This window comes from Coffea arabica, chromosome 8c (genome assembly GCF_036785885.1).
Source record: "Coffea arabica cultivar ET-39 chromosome 8c, Coffea Arabica ET-39 HiFi, whole genome shotgun sequence".
NCBI lineage: Eukaryota > Viridiplantae > Streptophyta > Magnoliopsida > Gentianales > Rubiaceae > Coffea > Coffea arabica.
The window spans coordinates 2,848,656-2,863,999 of NC_092325.1; the positions used below are offsets into that span (position 1 = coordinate 2,848,656).

Consider the following 15,344-nt stretch of genomic DNA (forward strand, 5'->3'; position numbering starts at 1 on the left):
ATTTATAAATGTTGTCCTAAAATTTGATGTCGTTTTTCAATCAAGTCTATAATTTTAATTCTAAAATTTTTAATATTTATTAAATAATATAAATTGCTATTTGATCGTTCTAATTTCTTTGTTTTTTCTTGTTAAACATATTTGAAACATCAAATATATATATATATATGAATATACCTTTATTAATATTAACATACTCTTAGGTATTTTACATACAATATTTTAATTTTTAAATAATTTTTATTTATGACGTCATCCGATTCAACCTGGATCGAATCTATTGACTCCTGAGTTCGACCAAATCGATACTGGTCCGAGTTTGAAAACATGGCTTTTCATTGGAAAATGGAGATGAAATCACATTATGGTCAATGAATCCAACATATGCTGGGATACTTGGTTACGCATTCATCTCTCTGGTAACATTTGTTCTTCTTGTATTATGCATTTGGTCTCTACAAAACTTACATATTTCACTGATTTTTTTAAATTTCCCTGTGTAAGAGTGTGAGTGTGTGCGTGTCTGCATGAATATTTGTAGTGGCACTTTATGTGTGGTTGTAGTCGTACATGAGTCTCGTTCCAATATTCATGTTAACCTTGTCGATGTCATTATAAAGCTATCAAGCTGTGATCTTCACAAGTACTAGCGTACCATCATCATGGATGGTTGCGTATGGAAAAGGGGTAGTAACGGTTCCTGATAGTTCACGGTCAAGATTTGATAAAAAAAATTGTACGATCCAAATTTCATCTTGTATCTCAATTTTAACAACATGTATAATACCTACAAAATTTTGTCTTAAAGTTACATGTTGTTGAAAGTAAGTTCCACCATATACAAACAAAATTATGCCGTATGCAAAATGCATATAACTGTCAGGAACGGTGGCAGGTCGGGTTGTATATGTAAGAGCTTGGCCAGCAAGATTTTTTTTTTTTTTGGTCAATACGTCAAAGTTGAACACAAGTTAAATTAAAGTTAACTAAAACACTCCGAGAATTGAACTTAAGGAGGACCTACAAGAAACACCCATCCAGCCAATTGGTTCATGGCCATCCAGAGTTGAGTGGCTACAGATACCAATAATTGTTGTGAGGCTGTAAATCATCTGCTATTAGTTGACACTAGAAATGCGATTACACATACAAAGGCTAATGAGTAGTAACACAAAATGTCAACTTAGTTTCTTTTCCTTTTTCTTTCCTGGATCAGTTGGAATTTTTATTTATTTGGATCAGCAGGATGCCAAAGTCAAACGTACATACTCCTACTATGGTTACAAATGTTAAATCTTCACCTGAACATATATACTAGGTTTAATCATATGTACTAGGTTTATTTGTAAATTGAGACTATGCTTTGCTAGAATATTGGCACATGAATTGCTTTGGTGTCAAAAGTGACTTATTATTCATTCTAAAATAGAATAATTAATATCTTTCTGAGAGTGACATTTTCTAAAGTGAATTCATGGAAATACCTCACTATTGAATTTCAATCAAAGTGTTTACTCAAAAAAGAGAAAAAAGAATTTCAATCAAATTGAGATAGTTCGAGCCCATCTGGAAAATGGATCATTTTAAGCCAACTTAAACTCTTTAGAATATAATAAATAGTATGCTCTACTCACTCTTGAAGTTTTTAGCCCATCCAGAAAATGGATCTCAAGTACACTAACATACTTCTGTGGGAACATATAATCTCTAAAGACGGCACTATTTTCAGATTTATCTTTTTGTTACAAAAATTATAGATTGAAAAAAAAAAAATCTAACCACCGGAAAGTACAGTGTCATCGTGGAAGAAGAATTAACACTTGCACCCATGCAAACATAGCCTCGCTAGGGTTGTTCACCTGCCATCTTGTCTTGTCAATCTCCCAAAGAATTTTCTTGAAAACATGTTAGATTAAATCGATTTCGTTAAGAACTAAAGCAGCTTTCCCAATATTATGGGAATGTTCAACTAAAATTGTTTGAGAATTTGAGAATTTTGTCTAAGCAAAGGCATCATTGGCAATCAAAGCTCCCCATGAAAATGTGAATGATGTCTTAACATTTTGAACGTTTTATTTTTTTCTTTTTTCTTAGATCACCAAATTAGTAAAACGTTGTTGTTTTTTGAAGCTTAAATATTTAACGCTCGGCTCATGTGAATTGTCTACAAAGAATTTCATATTATGTCCCAAAAAACTGACATTAAGTGCCCCTTTGGTATAGTGTTAGTCAGACGGTTGCTTTGATAACCGAGAGTTTAATAAAAAAAAATTAGTTTAAATCATATTTAAAAAGCGTGGGGTGTGAGCAGATTTTGTTATGTGCAAATTTTTTTATGTTAGCCACAATAGAAGCCAATTTGAACTTCTTCAAATTTTCTATCTTGAAATTACCTTTTGTCATGTCTGCTCCTTATTTATACAGCTGCCCCGTGTATTGATGCTTTGATAACTTAAACAAATTGATAACAAATTCGGTCAACAAGTCAAAGATTGCCTGAATTATCGATACATCAATATACGTGACAGCTATATATATAAACACAAGGCAGAATATTAATTTTAGGACAAAGGATTTGAAGTGAATTTGAGCGGGTTACCAAATAACAAAGGATAGATTCTTAATTCCAAACAAGCCATCCAAGAGTATTTTTTTTTTTAAGAGCACCATAATCCTAGTATTTAGGTAATTGAACTGCTTCAACACTTGTAACGGAGAATCTGCTAGTCAATAACAAAAAATATACACCTGTGACAATCTCGGCAAAATTCTAGCTACATATCTTTGGAAAAAGTCTAGTTTGCATGTTTCTATAGCTCTTAGCAGTGTAAAAAGCTTAAAAAAAACCTTAACCAACCTCTTTTTTGGAACTAATTAACTGACAAGAAATGGGTAACGATGAAGATGAATATCAAGGACAAACTGAAGTGTCCAGACCTCTTCTTTCAAGGCTGAATCGCCTGGGTTCTCTTGTGGGTTACTATCAGTTTGGTTTTTGCTCCACAAATAATTATGACAATAACTCTTAAAGAGGAACTAATTGTGTGTATAAGCTTTTCATTCATTCTTTGCTTTTTTGTAAACCAGATGAAACGTTTAGGTGGAAGAAAGAATTTGTGGGCCAATAAGAGCAGCACCAAAGATGATACTAACACTTCGGCAGACAGATTAGATGGAAGATGCTTTATGCCCCTAAATGTGGCAATCCAGGAGCCTTGTTCCAAAGGCTCATTGTTGGATCGAATTGCATCTCTTGAAGATCGTCTTGTCCAGGTCAGATATTATTGTTGCCTTCAATTCCATTCTTTTCGTTCACGTAAAAGCTTCTTTTGTCGTTTACTGCATGCGAATTACCTAGTGGAAGTATACATCGTTGTCTTGCTAATGATGCCTAGTTACGTCCGCTGATCATATACATATGTTCGTGCGTTGCATCCGGACCATGTCCCAGATTAGAACTGTTAGTGGTTACCTTTTGGAAATCCCACTAAGAATATGTGCGTTTCTTCATCGATCTGCTTATTGATTGATGTTGAGGGCACGAAATAATCTGCTTTTCTCAAGAAAATATACCATTTTTTTTTAATTTAGCAATGTCTTGGAACAATTGTCAGTGGATATATGAGACTTTTGACAGATAAATTCTCTTAACATGGGATTTACCTTAATCTGTTTGAATTACATGTGATTGCCAACATTATTTGGCGTAGATGTATTACGTATGATGATTTTCGTTCCAATGGAGGATTATGGCCTGCATTTATACTGATCAAACAATAATATTGATTTACATCAGCTCTGCTTGGAAATTGAATGCTACAGAAAGTCGTGCAGTTCAAGCGTTTATACATCTTCGGGAGCATCATCTTCAAGCAATAGCGGATCCAAAACAGAAAGGATTTCTTCATATCCAACTTTCAGCAGCAAACAGAACCCTCAATGCAAAGAGCAGACTCAAGTTCCTATCAGTACTATACCTCATGAATTCGAGGTACGATACTTCCACTTTCTGCATACAAACAAAGACGCCCAGTGTAGTGTGTTAAATGATATAGTCAACTTTTGGAGAAGATCATTTCTGATAGATGGTTAAAAGTGCTTTTGACAGGTTAAGAACTACCAAATATAATCCTGCTTTGCACCCTTGAAATGTTATAAGAGTCCAAGCTCTTTGCGGCATAAGCTTTTATAGGTGACGATTTAGTACCTAAAGCTTTTACCTCTTTATCAAAATCCATAGTCGAATGGTAAGGATTAAATGCTAACTGTGCACTTGACAACACCGTGATCTTAGATGATGGTTTAAAACAATTATATTTCAAAACCGTCTCAGTAATATTCAAGAACTGAGGTTTAATCATGAAATCCCAGTTCAAGACTTAACATTAACTAAATATTACTCAGGCCAAAATGATCAAAAATGAAATTTAAGTAATGAATTTAAAGGGCGCAAACTATCATATTCCTGTTAACGGAATTGTCTAGAGTTTGTTATGTATCTGTATCCTGAGAAGGAGACATCATGCAGTCTTACAATCCAATTGTGCGCAACAAGATTAAGGATCTGTTACGTTTCCTTGTTGCATATACCATCGTTAAGACATGATTTTCAATCAGAGATATATTGCTTCACCTGGAAATGTGGACAAAAACCATAGAGAACAATGCCTTTAAGAGTTTCAAAAGTGAAAGAGTTAGAGATGGTTCAAGCAAGGATGAGCATGCGTCCACGCTACTATACTTTCGCCTTTGCACTATCTGCTTCCCTTTGAATTTCTGTTGCCAAGAGATACGCTGCAGAGGTTTAAATGAAAGAAAAAGGAGGTTTAGATATATTTTTCCAAAAAAAAAAAAAAAAAAAGGAAAATGATGCGTTAGCATTCTTCCATTAAAAAAGAACGAATTTTTGTTTTTTTATAAATTTATGTCCGCATAAAATACCCTAATGAAAGTAAATGCATTTTTGACAATTTTCCATGTTCTATAGTTCATTTCTGATAGTTACTAACTCCTTTCCAGCCGCAAAAGTTAAAGGTTTCCAGTTCAATCAAGCAGCACCCAAAACCCCAAGGAAGCAGCAGGGACAAGAAAACGGGCCGGAAAGGGAAGAAGAAGAACTTGACTCCAAGTTGGCCACACCTGAAAATTTTGGGGTGCTAATTCTCGATAGAACCAAATGCAGGCTTGATGGAGGAAACAAGACTCATGAATAAAGGAAACATTCAAAAGCATTTTGTCTTTTTATCTTGATATAGTATTTTGTCAATCAGTTTTAGTACTATGTAAGATTTTAATGGTTTTTACTTAGGAATTAGGTTATTCCCTGTTGTTTGGAATCCTTTGATATTTATGTTTCTTGTTCACTTAAATTTTAGGTCTAGGTTTATAATATTTATAGCCCATTGTAACTCTCTACTCACTTTATAGTTAAATTAATGAATTGACGGGTGGGGTTTTTCACCTCTCAACTCCTCGCTTAAGATAACAAAACACATCGCAAAAAATCATAACCATAAATAATAATTATAGTACTTGATCTGAAGCTTAATTATATTTACATCACGCTCGTGTTCTAACGATCAGTCCTGTTACTCCACTATAAATCAAAACTGAAAATCTTGGGTTATTATTCCTCTTGAAGTCTATGTAACGTAGCGAATGCAGACTACTTTCATTTTTCTTCTCCATATCCGTTGTATCTCAAGCTAGATGATTATAATAGTCTATTCTTCTCTTCTCCTCCACCATTGAGAGCAGTGCTTAGATAATGTTTCTTATCTTTTGCTTCACGCTTAGTTAGTGACTCCCTCAAATTGCTTTCATGACACACATGCAGAAATTAAGATACACATTCCATGTCCTAAAGTCAAGTTACAAAATCATTAAACATCAAGAAAACTAGCTTCAAAATCCCATGTCTTAAGGACATCATTTAGAACCCATACCACCATGCTGCTAGTTGACATTTTTAAATTTTCTCAAAAAAAAAAATTTTTTTATTAGAGAAAGTAGAATAAGCAATGACAAAATTGATCTGAATCACAGCGTAGGGTATCCTACCATTGTAGTATATTCTAGAAATCACATCTCTACTCTATCAATGTGGCTCTATAATGCAGGTTTGGGTGTTTGAACCCTTACATTTCCCCGTCCCGTCACCAAAAATTAGGTCTAATTTAATCACTTTGAATTTCTGCCAAACTTTATGTGCAAGTTTTTTTAATATAGAATTATTTTGTTATTAGACTCAACCACAACAAATAACACAGGAAATCAAACAAAAGAAAGAAAATCAGCATCACCCCATTAAAGCATGACCCCCAACATTTTGCATCGGCCAACATTCTCTCTTAATATCAGTCAGTAAGTCAAAGAAAAAGGTATGGACAAGAATTGATCCCCCAAAAAAGTGCAAATCCCATATCTAGCAGTGAGAGAATATACATGCATCGTAGGCCTAGCTGCAACTTGCAACTTTGCATGTACGTTTCTAATATTTCCTATTAGGCCTTCGAATTTGGAAAGATAAACAAGCAACAATTGAGTAGTTCAAAGAGTGATGCAACTTAATCAGTTATATTTAATAGGTAGAGATTGGTTTGCAGAGCTGGAAAAATCGTGGAATGATGTAGATGCTTATTCTTTTTCTAAGGAGGGAACCACGCAAGCTCCACCTTTCTCTATATCAAATTTTCTGCTATGTATGTACTTATTCAATGTAGTCCTTTCTGTCAAGTAGAATAGTCGTATATACCTTTTCCAAGCCCATATTGATACGTATGAGATTGGAGGAATTTAAGTAGCTTTATTTGACTGGCGACCTATTGCAATTGGCAAAAGAGAGACACTGACTGAAAGAGATTTGAATAATATGGAAAGAAGAATTTAATTTACGTAGTAGACTTGGAATTTTCCAAGGGAAGAAAATGGTTTAGAAGCACAACAATCAACTGTCAAAGACATGTTATCTCTTTGTCAAGATAAGTTTAACTGTTGAACAATTAAGAGATCATATGCATGTTTTGCCATATCCCTATTCACATCCCCCCCCCCCTCCTTTTTTTTGTGTTTTGTAATCTCTCAAAGTGTCATCTTACCCTAGGTAGGCTTCATTTATTCTGTTGATAAAACATTGAAATGCTGAAAACGATTCATGTTAGGAATTTTATCAAAGGGTAGCAATTGCATGAGTTTCACTCGTATACCTCCATCCGTTATTGACATTTTTAACTTCCCCACTAGTCCCCACTTTACTAAGGATGAAATTTGAGACTTGAGCAATATCTATTAGCACCTTCTCTCGAGTAGATAATCAGAGTTGATAAAATTTAGGGGCAAAGAAGATTTTTTTTTAAACCAAGAAAAAGAAGTTTAATCTAATCCATCCTTGATTAGTTAGTCAGCAACCAAATTGCCAATCCTGATTGCAATTTCAGTGTGTCCATTCTTACACATAATGGCTAATTTTAGTGTTTTATCAACTTTACTTGCATAGTATACATGGCCATACAAACCATATTTGCCACAACTCTAGCCGTTGGTTTGAGCGATGAGGAAGATCCAATCACCTCCGAAGTGCTGACAAGAGGTCGAGAAAGGTCAGATGCACATTTAACGCATAAATATGTTAGTTAAAAACATTTTAAAGTTAGCACCGCATTGAGTCATTTATATGTCTATTCTCTTGTCTTTTTCTTATATGCTCCATGGGAAAAGGTGGCAAAAGCTTGCAAAAGCATCAGCAAAGAAGGGCTTATTATTCGTAATCAGTAAAAGAATCTAGCTCGCCTGCTTTGTCGACAGCTTTTTTATTTGGCTCTCTGTTGCAAAAGTGATCTCTTTTTGCTAATGAGGGAGCAATTTATGGCTTGAATTTTCCATTTCCACTTGTATATAAATGAATGAAGATGGCAAAAGTGCAAAACTTGACTCAGTTACCACCGGCATATAAAGGAACTAATGCTAATTCAAATCACGATAAAGGGATAATTCTTCCCCCAACTATTATAGATTCTTTACTTTTTCTTGCTTTTTTTCAAGGGGTTCATGGTTTCGTTAGATTCTTGTTCCATGTTCTTTTATCTTGTGTTTCCTATGTGGAACTCTGATGTTGGATCCAAGGACAAATTCATGGAGTTTAGGTGGAGATTATAACTAATAAACCTTTAGGGTCTGTTTGTTTGGAAGTAAAATATTTTCTTTGGGAAAATATTTTCCGTGGAAGTAATTTTCCATGAAAATCATTTCCCTTTCATCATTTTCAAGTGTTTGGTTAGCTTATTGAAAATATTTTCTTACTTCATTTTTCTGGTGTTTGTTTCACTTTTGAAATATTTTCACTTTTATCTCTATCTTTACTTTCTACACATTATAACTACATACTTCTTCCCATGCAAAATAAGAAAATTTATTTCATTGTTTAACTTTAAAAAATCTTGGAGAAATGTATATATGAATAAAAAATATCTCCTTAAGCAATAAACAAATTGCTGGCCATTTAGTGTCAAATATCAATCACATGCAATGCTTATTGTGACATATATCTTGCACTCTCACTGCTGGAAGTTTTTCTAAAAAAGAATGTCCCTATTATACATAATTAATTACTAACATAGAATGAGCATGATGAGATTTTTTTTTATTTTGAATATACTAGGGGGAGGGTTGGGTTGGGTTGGGTTGGGTAATACGGGGGAGGGAGTGTAAGGAAGAGGTCTTGGGTTCGAATCCTCCTGTTTACACTAAAAAAAAAAACATACTACAATATGTTTTCAGTAAGTTTGAAATATACTACAGGCGGGATGCATGCAGTTCGGAAAACAACTTCAGTAAGTTTGGAAGGGAAGTTGTTTTTCATAAGATGAGTGAAAATATTTTACATACGAAAATATTTTCAGTAACTTTTGTGCAATCAAACACGGGAAATTAGGAAAATATTTTCACCCGAAACAAACGGACCCTTAATGTTTTTTAGTATTTTCACCCGAAACAAACGGACCCTTAATGTTTTTTAGGAAATATACCCTTGATATTTGTGATCCTTTTTGGGGGGGGGGGGGTTGTGTGCAGTAAATGACTTTGGTATGCCTGTATCTAGGGTGGATAACGGGCTGTTTAGTTGATATTTTTCAACCAAACAAGAACAAATAAGCTATGAGATGTTCATCAAACTCCAATCAATATTTCATGTTGTGTGCTACAATCTTACTTAAGCTGAACAATAGAGTCTCAATCAAACTTAATTAATTTTATATTCAGTTACTTAAGCTGAAGATATAGTATCAATCAAGCTTAATTAATTTTGTATCCAGTTATCAAGTGAAATATGAAACTGAAATGTATTAGTGAAAACTTAATTTTGTATACATTTGTTTTTCCATATTGTTTGATATGAAAGTGAAATGTATTAACTCTGATGTGATGATATGTGTTACAGAGTTTAATTTCTCACAAAAAAGATTGTTGTGTTATCTGTCTTCTTTTTCAACTATTAGTTCCCATGAAAAATATTAGTAAAAATTAACCAAATTGTTGTTCAAGAAAGCCCACCGTTATGTGCATTTCCAGGCAAAAGTGTGCGACCTTGTAAGTTGAATATCTAGTGTTGTGAAGAATTGTTGGTGATACTCAGAAATTAGAATTTGATTTGCATGCTGAACATGAAAAGACAAAAACATTCTTTTATATCGAAAAAATTGCGCTTGGATCATTCAATTTTGCCACTTATTTCGTTCTTATCTCAAGGGTTTCGTTCAAAATGTCACTTTCAGCCACAAAATGGCAAAATTACTTGCTTTGTTGGAAAGCAATTTTTCAAAGAAAAATTGGTACGTTTTTCGTGAACACATTTTCCAATCATCTTTTTATTTTATATATATCAAATTGTTACAGTAATTTTTCTACAAAAAATCGAAAAAATTGCTTTCTCTCACATGTCTTAGACTTCAAACCCACTTAACTTCAAAAGTTCAAAGTTGTTAACTTGTTTTCCATCTTATTCAATCTAAACAAAAGATCAAAAGGACGAGGAAAAGCTAATCTTGATAGATTCAAGGCATAATTTAATAAACCTCTAAAAAAAATCATAAACTTCTCTTTCTGACAATTCCTTTTGGTTTCCTTGCAGGTTTTGATATTACATCTACCTCTCTTATTTCAATATTGATATAACAACGCCAACCCCATAAACAACTCACATGAAATACTAAAAGACACCAAATTAACCTTCCATGGCATATAGAAAATTGATAAAACAAATTGAACTAAAAAAATAACTTGAAAATGTGCCAAATAAATGACGATTTACCTCGTCACCTTTTTATGATTAATTTTTTAAGATCAACTTTTTCTCTTGTTTATTGCATTTTTCAAGTTCTTTTTTGAGTTCAATTGAATTTATGAGTATATGCAAGGATAATTTCGAAAGACAATACTTTATATCATAGCTTTTATGGGAATTTTTTTTTGGATAAATTGGCAGATTTTGTTACATTTGAAACTCAAAATAGGGAAAGTAAGTGTAATATCAACAAAATTGTCCAAAACTTCAACGAAGATTTCTGAAATTATCCCAAGATTTGTAAGCCTATTATACCAAGAGAATTTGTTTGAAAACTGAAAAGTATTCCATGGAATTTCCCCTGAAAGTGTGCACTTCTAGGATACAAATATCCCCATACTCTTATTGTTTCTCCTTTTTTTTTTTCCTATCTCCTTTTTTTCCTTATTTTCTATATCATTTTTCCTCACATCTTTTTGTTTTCTTGTATTTTCTTTTTTTATTCACTAAATTAGAATTTCAAGTAGGGCAAGATTTATGACATATCAATAGCTTAGCTTAAACATTTTTTCCATTTGTTTTCAACACAATTAGCATATAAGATTTTTACACAAGTCTTGATATATCATTTTCATTCACAAAAAAAAAAAAAAAAGTTTTGTATATGTGTTATGAATCCAAACCTTTTTTGCACATAATCTTTTACACTATCATAATTTAGTGTTAAATAAAGTTAATGGAAATGTCACATATAAAAAAAAAAAGATGATAAGAATATATGCAGGCTATGAAAATGTTGCTATGATAAAATTATAATAGATTATAATTTTCTATATACTAACAGTATATACTTTTTTATTATTTTTTATTATTAGATATACGACACGTAATTTGAATTCTAAATTTTACGTATATCAATGCATCTAATAATAGTAAGAGTTTATCATTTGTTCTTTTCTTAAGCATGTACCATTGATGTTGACTACATAGGTACAAAAGACAATTGTTAAGATGGTCCCTTAACTTTTAAAAAATCCTTTTCCTAGTCCCTCAACTTTGCAAAAACCTTAAACACTGTGTGGAAGTAGAACCAAATATCCATTTCCATTGGATTGTAAACCATTACACATCATCATAGGGACCCATCAACCCTCCCTGTCCGCCCCACTTGCAAGTCACTTGGCACTACTTTCCAACTCCTTCCCATAAAAAAAATCCCATATTTCCTTTTTATATTCCCATACTCCTTCCACTCCATGAATCACCCCAAAAAACCCCACTCCACAATTTCCCATTTCAACCAAGCCCCCACACCCCAAAAAAAAAAAAAAACTTAAACAAATTGACAAGTAAAATCCCTATATTATCCCTACATTGTCCGGTATTCCCCCTCCAAAGACGCCAACAAATAAACTCCCCCCAATCCCCCTAAGCTCTCTCTCTCTCTCTCTCAGGCCCCCTCTCTCCCTCTCTCTCTCTCTCCTCTTACTTCTCTTTCCCTAGGAATGGACAAGCAAGAAACGGAAGCCTCATCTAGCCAGCACCGAGAAGAAGATCAACAGCAAGAAGCAGCAGAAGCCCTGGAAATAAACACAACCCATCATCTAACAGTCCCACACGGGCTAACCCAAGACGAGTTCGACTCACTCAAGCACGTGGTGACCGAGTTCCACAGCTACCGAGTCAACTCAGGTCACTGCTCATCCCTACTCGCCCAGCGCATCCAAGCGCCGCTCCGCTACGTCTGGCCCATGGTGCGCCGCTTCGACAAACCTCAGACCTATAAACACTTCATCAAGAGCTGCAGCGTCAGAGAAGATTTCAGAATGACGGTCGGCGACACGAGGGACGTCAACGTCATCTCCGGATTACCGGCTGCAACCAGTACGGAGAGGCTGGATATGCTGGACGACGACCGACACGTCACGGGGTTCAGTATTATTGGCGGCGAACATCGGTTGAGGAACTACAAGTCGGTGACGACTGTCCATGAGTTTGACCGTGACGGGAGGATCTGGACCGTCGTTTTGGAATCGTATATCGTTGACGTGCCGGAGGGGAACACGGAGGAGGACACGCGTCTGTTTGCTGATACGGTTGTGAGGCTGAATCTTCAGAAGTTGGCGTCGGCGACTGAAGCTATGTCACGTGATCATCATCAAACCGGTGGTGGTGGAAGTGAGTTGAGGTCATGAGGTGACTGTTTTTGGCCCATGTGAATATTTCTCAAGAATGCCAAGAAAAAGTCCAAGAAGAAATGGAAAAATGAAAATGGGTTGGTTTTTTTTTTTCTCCTTTTTTTTCTTCTGTATTTCTCATGTGGGATCTTGAGTTTATTTCTTTTTTATTAGGAAAAAGAAATTTGGAGTTTATGTTTTTGGCTCAAAAATTTAGGTGGGGATCACAAAATTGTAAAACACCTTTTGGTTCAATCAAGAATGGAATGATCAATGAACTATGGAACGTGATGGCATTTTAAGATTTTCTTTAGGAGTATATAGAAATGTTCTACGTGTTTATTTTGTGTAATTTTTAAGACGATTTTTCAGTTGATCTATTTTTTGGGAAAAATAATTTGGATTTCTTGAAATTCTCTTAGGTGAATGTACTTGGGATTTTTATTTTTATTTATTCCGGAAAATTTCTGGCCATCAACATACATACTTTTCCATCTTGCAACTAAACTTTTAATATTGTTGCTAAGGTTCGCATCGTGAATTACAATGTCGTGTGCACATTATGAATGGACATTAAAGGTAGTCTTAGATAAGAAACCTACTTCATGAGGGGCTTGAAAGTTATTGACGAGAATGGGACCATTGAATTCTCACCATGAATTTGTGGAAACAAAGAACCGTTAGTGTATTTTGCTAAAAAAAAAAAAAAAAAGAAATATCTCTTCTGACTTCTGAGCATGAAACAATCAACAACAGGACCATGTATTAATTTTCCAAGTACATTGTCCCTCTCCCTCAAACATTGCTGTTTTGCTTCTTCTTTTTTCTTTCTTTCTTTTGCCTATTTGTAGCTTTACTCTTTTGACTCTTTGTCGACTTCTCTTGGTAAGCCTACTTGAAACTTTGAGCTTTGGCCGAATCCTAAATGTGGCAGCTACAAGGATGTACGCTAGCTACCCTTATCATACATAAGCAACAAAATGCAGGCAATTTTTTTGTTTTTTTGTTTTAGTGTTTAGACTGCTTACTTTTTCTTTTTCTTTTTTTTAACCTAAGCCAAATTTTGGGATATATATTGCGTTTGCATTAACTAGCATATAATATAGTCCTGTCTAAAATATTACGTGGGCAATTTATGTGCAATCTTGTTGATTTTGGCAACGAAACCTCGATCTGATATAGTAATGTTTAGCAGCATTATGCAAATGGCTTGTGCGACGGCCTATAACTTATTCAGATAGTGGATGAGGCTTTCTTGATGGAAGGTAGGACTTCAGGTGGAAGGAGTAAAGATTCTTACCATATTTATCCGAGTTTACTTGATAAGGATGCTTCTGTTACTACTACTATATTCTTTCCTGAATTCTCTACAAACAGATATTTACATCCTGAAATTAATAATAGAGCCATGAGTAAAAGAGTTGGTATATATGGGTATCAATAGGGGGTATCATCTCAAGGAAAACTCCGAAGGAATAAGAATCCACTTTTGCTCTGCAAAGCCGAAAGAGGAAAGTGATCCCTAAAGAAAGAAAATCCAACTTAGAACTTAGAAGCCAAAAAGCAAAGTTGGGCTGAAGGATGGCAGTGATAGTTTGGAGGCTTCTGTAAAAGGTATTGTTGTACTCTCAAAAACACTACTATTAGTGCCTGTCCTGTCCTTGCCCACATATGTGGTCATGTGCACCTCAGGAAAGAGAAAGTTGACTGGATCATAAGCCAATGGGAATTCAAGAATCTATCTTCAATTGAGGGAATGTGCGAAGTACAATTTTTTTTTCCCCCTCTAGCAGCATATGATGATATGGTGGTATGTGATGATGATTTGGGGTTGTGTGTGTGTGTGTGAAGTGGCAAAAACGTTGAGTAAGGTGAAGATCAAGAAACCCTAGGGTTTGCGAAGAGCCAAGATTGCTGCTTCTGGCAAGTTCTTAGCAAATCATATATTTCTTCCATTTTAAGGAATACTGCCCAATATGGACTCTCGCATGGTGATCTACTACAATGATTTGGGGTTTTAACTTTTTCCATTCCCTGTTGATTAAATCTCCCTGCAATGCAGGCCAAATTTTGTGGTATCTTTTCGTGAGATAAATTCTAATCAAATGATTCGTACCTTCAGATCATAATCAATTAGACAGCTAATTTGTGATGGCATATTACGTATAATCAAAGCAAGTGTTCAAATTGGTTCACCAAAGAAAAAAAAAAAAACAAGTGTTCAAATTCGGTGGGGTCAAAAGAGCTGGAGAGATGATGCAATATGGACCGACTGTAGCTCATATGATGGAGGGTTCAGAGGACACAGCAAAAGAAAATTGGTGATCACATGTGAAAATCACTGAAAAAATCATCGTATAGGCTGGCAATGTTTGTCCCTAGGCTGTATAATTATGTATGTAGTCATATTTAAGTCGGTTGAACTGCCATTTGTTTGGTCATCTATTCTGTGTTAGAATAGTTGGCGCATTACGCGAATCACAATGAAAGGGCAACTCTTATTGGAAATAGTTTGTGCATCCAACGTACAATTTTCATATAATCGGAAAAAATCCTTAGTTCAAAGACCTTCAACTTAAATTTTAGCCATTCTAAATTGAATGGCTTGCTAGATCTCCTGGTCAGTGAAAAGAGAAATGTTAGGGAGAAAACTTCAAAGAATACACTAAAGAAGTCCAATGTACCAATTGGAATACAGACTTGAACACAAAATTTAAGCTATTAGCTCTCGAGTCCTTACATGTATATATGAAACGCACGCCTTTTCTTTCTCTTTCAAACCAATTTGCGACAATTAAACATGCTCATGGATCTGACAAACATGATAATGTGTTTGTGTTAATTTATTCCTAATACACAAGGTATTAGTTATAATGTCGGTTTGTTGC

General features: G+C 34.6%; 2 protein-coding genes across 2 annotated transcripts; both read left to right on the plus strand.

The window, feature by feature from the left end:
- Nucleotides 1-2,888: 2,888 nt before the first annotated feature.
- LOC140013768 (uncharacterized) lies at nt 2,889-5,409 on the plus strand. The gene is made up of 4 exons (XM_072063859.1): nt 2,889-2,972; nt 3,088-3,273; nt 3,797-3,991; nt 5,020-5,409. The coding sequence occupies exons 1-4, from the start codon at nt 2,889-2,891 to the stop codon at nt 5,158-5,160; spliced, it is 606 nt and encodes a 201-aa protein (XP_071919960.1). The 3' UTR covers nt 5,161-5,409.
- A 6,265-nt stretch (nt 5,410-11,674) lies between these two features.
- LOC113707437 (abscisic acid receptor PYR1-like) lies at nt 11,675-12,752 on the plus strand. The gene has a single exon (XM_027229772.2). The coding sequence runs from the start codon at nt 11,785-11,787 to the stop codon at nt 12,472-12,474; it is 690 nt and encodes a 229-aa protein (XP_027085573.1). The 5' UTR covers nt 11,675-11,784; the 3' UTR covers nt 12,475-12,752.
- Nucleotides 12,753-15,344: the final 2,592 nt, after the last annotated feature.

Coding starts and splice junctions, on each gene's coding strand:
- LOC140013768 (XM_072063859.1), top strand. CDS start 2,889: ATGGGTAACGATGAAGATGAATATCAAGGACAAACTGAAGTGTCCAGA. Junction 2,973..3,087: donor TGAATCGCCTGGGTTCTCTT/GTGGGTTACTAT, acceptor TTTGTAAACCAG/ATGAAACGTTTAGGTGGAAG. Junction 3,274..3,796: donor TTGAAGATCGTCTTGTCCAG/GTCAGATATTAT, acceptor GATTTACATCAG/CTCTGCTTGGAAATTGAATG.
- LOC113707437 (XM_027229772.2), top strand. CDS start 11,785: ATGGACAAGCAAGAAACGGAAGCCTCATCTAGCCAGCACCGAGAAGAA.